The sequence below is a fragment of the Penicillium expansum genome, assembly GCF_000769745.1.
Source record: "Penicillium expansum strain MD-8 chromosome Unknown contig8, whole genome shotgun sequence".
Taxonomy (NCBI): domain Eukaryota; kingdom Fungi; phylum Ascomycota; class Eurotiomycetes; order Eurotiales; family Aspergillaceae; genus Penicillium; species Penicillium expansum.
Window position 1 is genome coordinate 1,077 of NW_015971309.1, and position 5,200 is coordinate 6,276.

Consider the following 5,200-nt stretch of genomic DNA (forward strand, 5'->3'; position numbering starts at 1 on the left):
ACCCGATTCTCGTATCCATCCACCTCACCAATCATTCTTCCTACTATTATTGCCTCTCTTCCACCCAGATTTTATTGAATTATACTTCATGGTTATAGTTGCACGATCTCGCCGCCCCTATTGCTTCTCGATTTGATTGAAGTAGATCTTCAATCTTTAAACTCTTTTTTCTATCAACCAGTGATCCAACGCAACTCGTCTATTCCAAAGCACCATACTGCCCAACAAAAAAAACGAAAATGGCCGGCCGTGAATTCACACTGTCCTTCGAGACAACCCCCCCAACAGCCGCCCAGCCTGGTTCCCCCTTCACTATCCCTGTAGTCATTGCCGTGAATCCAATCGGGACACCGGCGCAAAATGTGCAGCACCTTGTCGTGAGCGCCTCCCTCCGCGACGAAGCCGGCACAGGAGCTGCCATTGGCTTGAGTGGGAATCTCACGGCGAGCGTGCGGAGCCGAACCGATAACGCAATGAGCGGATATGCAAAACTCAGCCCACTCACTATCTCGCAGCCAGGCAAGTTCCGGCTGCGGGTGATGCTTAGTGCAGCTTCGTACAACGGCGTTGTAACGAAGGAGTATGTTGATTCGACGATCATCCATGTGCACGCCGGTGCAGCTGCCCAACGGCCGAGTGGGTCAATCCCCTTCCTTGCTTTTGATGGTTTTTGTTTTGTTCCGCGTCCCCTTTTCCTATTTCTCTTCTTCTTTCCCGTTCTTTTCGAATCTGCCCCTCTTCCGCCATGACGTTTTCCCCTTTCCGGTCAACATTTAGCCCCTCATGCTCGCCCCTTTCGGACTCTTGCTGATACTCAAAAACTCTAGCTCCCACTCAGGTGGCACGACTTCAACGGCTCACGACTGAAAATTTGGATATCTCCGCTGCGGATATTGCAGCGTGGCAGCGCGCGTGACTGAAGAACATATAGCATTCTTCATTTTTTTTTTTTTAGTTCGAGATCTCCGGCGTTGTTCATGTTTGACCAGTACCAGAACCTTGGAAGGGTTTTTTGGGGGGTTTTTTTGGTTTTTTTGGTTTCTTGCCACGGGAAGGAGAGTAGTTCCTAAGTTTCTTTTGAAACAAATACAAATCCGTCAACTATATCCACTTTTTCTCGATCAATTTTTGCATGCATACTCCCCATTACATGGTTTTTAGCGCCGCCTACCCCTGGTCTCGGATGGGTTTTCCTGTATTCCGTATCTATTAGCGCATACACTAACCCAAGCTGACCCAAATGTTAATTGCTGCTGGTTTTTAATTTAGATGCAGATATAACACGGGATTTAGAACAAATCATGATCCTTCTACCTCGGTTCATATTAAGAGACTCGGGCCATTATCCTTCCTAGGCATAGCCTTCTAGGGTCACCGGGCTTTTAGCAAACCCCGAGCTTGAATCAGAATCTCGCCCAACCTCCGAGGTTTTTCCCTGGGTCATGATGATCACCTGGAAGAGTGTTCTCGTTTTGAGTGAATTCGGTACTTGTCTGATTATCTTGATTCTCCTTCAAATAATGCCTTGCATGAGAAAAGCATCCGACATACTACAATGCATAAACTACAAAAAATAACACTTGAGATATGTCTAACTTTCTTTCTGTGGAGAGTAAATGAATACGCTTGGTGGGATCAAATAAACAGAATGGACCCTGGTGACGTTACTGTTTACTTTAATATATTCACGGTGTTTGCGTAGAAAGTACATAAGCGGGGCAAATGCACTTACATGCATACTAAAGAGTCTCGTAGAGAATATAGATGATTAGGTTTCTAAGCAAAGAGACATATTCTCATCGCCTACTCAAAAATAACAATAACAAATAAAACAAAGGATGCCACCAGAAGAAGGCAGGGCTCAATCGGGATAGATACATATTCAGTTCAAGCATCTAGATATTTATACCCTATCTATACTAGACAGATCGACTTTCTAATTTAGTGAAGTAAGACCCCTGTACATATTAGCGGCCAATGATCATTTTGTGCGTGAAATTCCCGCTTACGGCATACGCCTATATTGGGTGGGGTAGATGGTGGGGGCTGGCTTTTGTCTTTTTTCGAATAGACTAATGTCTGATATAAGATTTTCTGATCATTTGTAGTGCGCATTAGGGTATACTCTAAGTTTCTGTCAAGTTGAGGTGTTCGCAAGTATCCGGTACTTGCCTTCGCTATGTGAGTCGCTCGTGTACCAAAGTATACTTCTAGCCCATATAAGTGTATAACCAGTCAAGCTTACAAATTATCTCTCGGATCAAAAAAATGTAACCATCAAAAATTATAGGTGGATCCTTTGAGTCATATGATAAAGTACAACGCCGGTCTCTTGTCGGGCCGTTGCTGTCATGGGACAATATGCCTCCCTCTTGACCATATCAGGTTAGAAGGTCATTCCCTTGGGCGAAATGGCAAGAGATTCTATTTCAAAATGAGAATTCAAAATCATTGATATTCGTGCAAAAGGTGCTTAGCACTACACTTACTCAAAGTTGTTATTTCTTTCTTTCTTTCTCTGTGTTTCCTCATTCATCTGCTGGCAACACCTGAATCTTGAACCCCCAGATTTCCGACATTTCAATATCTATGCGCCTAGGTCATTTTCTCTCGCAGATGAGTCTTCGGTCACCCGCGAAAGCCTCTGAGTAATGTAGTGCTCTGCACGTGCAAGTTATTTAAAAAGATTACTCACAGGCATTATAAAGCTGCGTTCTGCTGGGCAAATACAAATCCCTGTTTATCTGATATAGTTTATCTTAATCTCGCTTCGATTATACATCACGAATATGGGATAATTTCACTACTATCCCATTTTCACCCAACCTAACTCTTCTCTCATCTCCTCCTCTCCAATATGCCACATATCCGTCACCACAGAAGGCACCATACATGGCCTCACTGCGGCTCAGAACTGTGTATGCGTGAGCCGCGCGGTTTAGAAATCCATGTATCGAAGCTAGGCAATGGCCCCGCAACCTACATCCCACTATCTTTTCAGCGAACTAGGGCGGCTCCCTTTAGTACAGAACAGTTTCTTTGCGATGATATGGGAATGCCAGAACTTTCCCGTCAACCAAAGCGAATGCCTCGGCTCTGGTTCCGATCGTCCGCCAAGGGACGGAGTAATCAGAGCTCGGTGTCGGGGTCATTGGGTCAGACGAAACAGGTATACCGGAGTGTTATACGTCGGTTGACACGTCGGCCGCCCTTGAACAAGACTCAATCTTTATTTGTTGTCCCTTCAAATATGGGCTCTGGTGATCTGTATACAATTCCTGGCATGATAACACCGCATTATGTGGCTGAGCAGGCTGTTTGCTCGGACTCGGACATGGAGAGGTCGTCTGTGTCTGGGGTTGACGCAGCAAGATTCATGGCTGAAAGGCGACATCGGAGGTGTCATTCTGAACAACCGCGCGCATGGAGAAAGCCGAGCTCTACATTGTGGACACTTCAGGAGCAGGAAGAATGATCGGTACTGGTTGTATTTTTAGGTTTAATCTGCTGGCGTTGCATTGTAATCTTTGTTGAATTATGTTGCTCTGTTTATGGGATCAAGTTCTGAGAAGGGAGATCTGAGGATTCCAAAAACCCTCGACAGCTTGAAAGGAATTCTGTTTTATTAGTGTCTGTTGACAAGACAAAGACCCAAATGATCTCCGGTCAGGTACTGGCAAATATCTAAATACCAGCATGTAAAATTCAACACGAAATTCAGACTAGAGCTTTCGGCTCATCAATGAACGCGCTTTTTTCACTATCTCCCGAGAGTAGGCCCAAGTTCAAAGAAGTATAAAGTAACTATAGAAACGCTGCGATCTGGTTATCGCAATACTGTACAAACGCCGCTGCAACCCCAGTGCCCCCTTCTTCTTTCCCTTGCATAGCTTGCAATAAGTCCTCCCTTGGGCACGGGTGCATACGCCCCCAGGGCAAGATATACTTTCCCCCATCATCAATTTTCAGATCACTCGCAAAAGCCGACCAGATTCCAGTATATGCCCCAAACCTAGGGGTATAAAGGAACGGCCCAAGCATCAAAGGGACAAGAGCCTGACTATGGCGCATAATGTTTGTCCTGATATTCCCTGGGTTCTGCACCAGGCTTAATACCCCATCTCCACCAATCTGGCTGGCGAGGGCATCTGCCAAAAACCAGTTTCCCACTTTGGTGTTGAGATAATTGCGTGATTTGTCTGCGTCTTTCTGAAATAGTTCTGCAAGCTCTATCCCAGTCTCAAGCGCAAATGCATCAAAGACAATCGACGCTGTCCAGATGACCCGTACACTGGCGATAGGTGTAATTATAGCCGTGTGCCGTAGTATCGGCAAAAGAAGCTGAGTGAAAAGATGCGGCCCGAGACAATTAGTTGCCAATTCCATGTCGTGGCCCTGGGGCGACGTCCCTTGAGGAGGGTAAGAGACACCAGCGTTGTTGAATAAAACATCCAGACGAGATTCAGCTGTGGTAAATCTCTTCACTGCAGGCTTTATGGTTCTTAGGTCGTCTAGCGATAGAGGGAGGAAAATTATGTTTCCTCCTTGGGAAGTCGGGGTACACAAGCTTTTGATCTTCGCAATCGCATCCAATGCTTTTTCTTCAGACCGACCGGCGAGATAGACTGTTCCCCCTACTCGATAAAGAATTCTGCATAGTTCAAAACCAACTCCCGAATAGCCTCCAGTCACGATGAAGACTTTACCTTTCTGACTGGGTAGATTGGCTTCGGTCAGAATAGGAGGGGGCGGGAAAATCTGCGACCAGGTGACTCCCATACTGTTGAAATATTGAATTGTTTTATCCATGGAAGCTAGAGCAGATGTGAAAGAGGCAGTAGGAATAAAGATGAAATTCCATTTCCCACCGAACCTCTTGCTCCGTTTTGCCCTCGATATTCACCGAAGAGATACGGATACCACCTCGCATGTACATGGCCCATATATCAACAACCTGCTTGCCCTAAATCCTTGTGGGTTAATCATTAAATTCCAGAACTATCATGCTTAGCCAAATCGCACAAGTTGATTCAAAATCAGCCGAAACAGGCGACCAACTCCGGTATATCCAACTAGTGCTCCACAAATTGCAGCGCTAAATTCTAGCTCATGTCCCAGGTCATGTGGAAATTCATGAGCCAGGATCTAAACCCGCCTTAGTGAGTTGAAAAAAGTGGACTTTGATGCGTACCCTGGATTA

At 45.6% G+C, this 5,200-nt stretch overlaps 3 protein-coding genes across 3 annotated transcripts; 2 read left to right on the forward strand and 1 right to left on the reverse strand.

Annotated features, from left to right (window-relative positions):
• Positions 1–239: 239 nt before the first annotated feature.
• PEX2_002800 (uncharacterized protein) lies at positions 240–916 on the forward strand (the record flags this gene model as incomplete). The annotated part of the gene is made up of 2 exons (XM_016737558.1): positions 240–636; positions 828–916. The coding sequence occupies 2 exons, from the start codon at positions 240–242 to the stop codon at positions 914–916; spliced, it is 486 nt and encodes a 161-aa protein (XP_016598614.1).
• A 1,941-nt stretch (positions 917–2,857) lies between these two features.
• On the forward strand, positions 2,858–3,475 carry PEX2_002810 (uncharacterized protein; the record flags this gene model as incomplete). Its single annotated transcript, XM_016737559.1, has 1 exon — positions 2,858–3,475. The coding sequence occupies one exon, from the start codon at positions 2,858–2,860 to the stop codon at positions 3,473–3,475; it is 618 nt and encodes a 205-aa protein (XP_016598615.1).
• Positions 3,476–3,804: 329 nt separating this feature from the next.
• PEX2_002820 (Short-chain dehydrogenase/reductase SDR) lies at positions 3,805–4,779 on the reverse strand (the record flags this gene model as incomplete). The annotated part of the gene is made up of 1 exon (XM_016737560.1): positions 3,805–4,779. The coding sequence occupies one exon, from the start codon at positions 4,777–4,779 to the stop codon at positions 3,805–3,807; it is 975 nt and encodes a 324-aa protein (XP_016598616.1).
• Between the last annotated feature and the right edge of the window lie 421 nt (positions 4,780–5,200).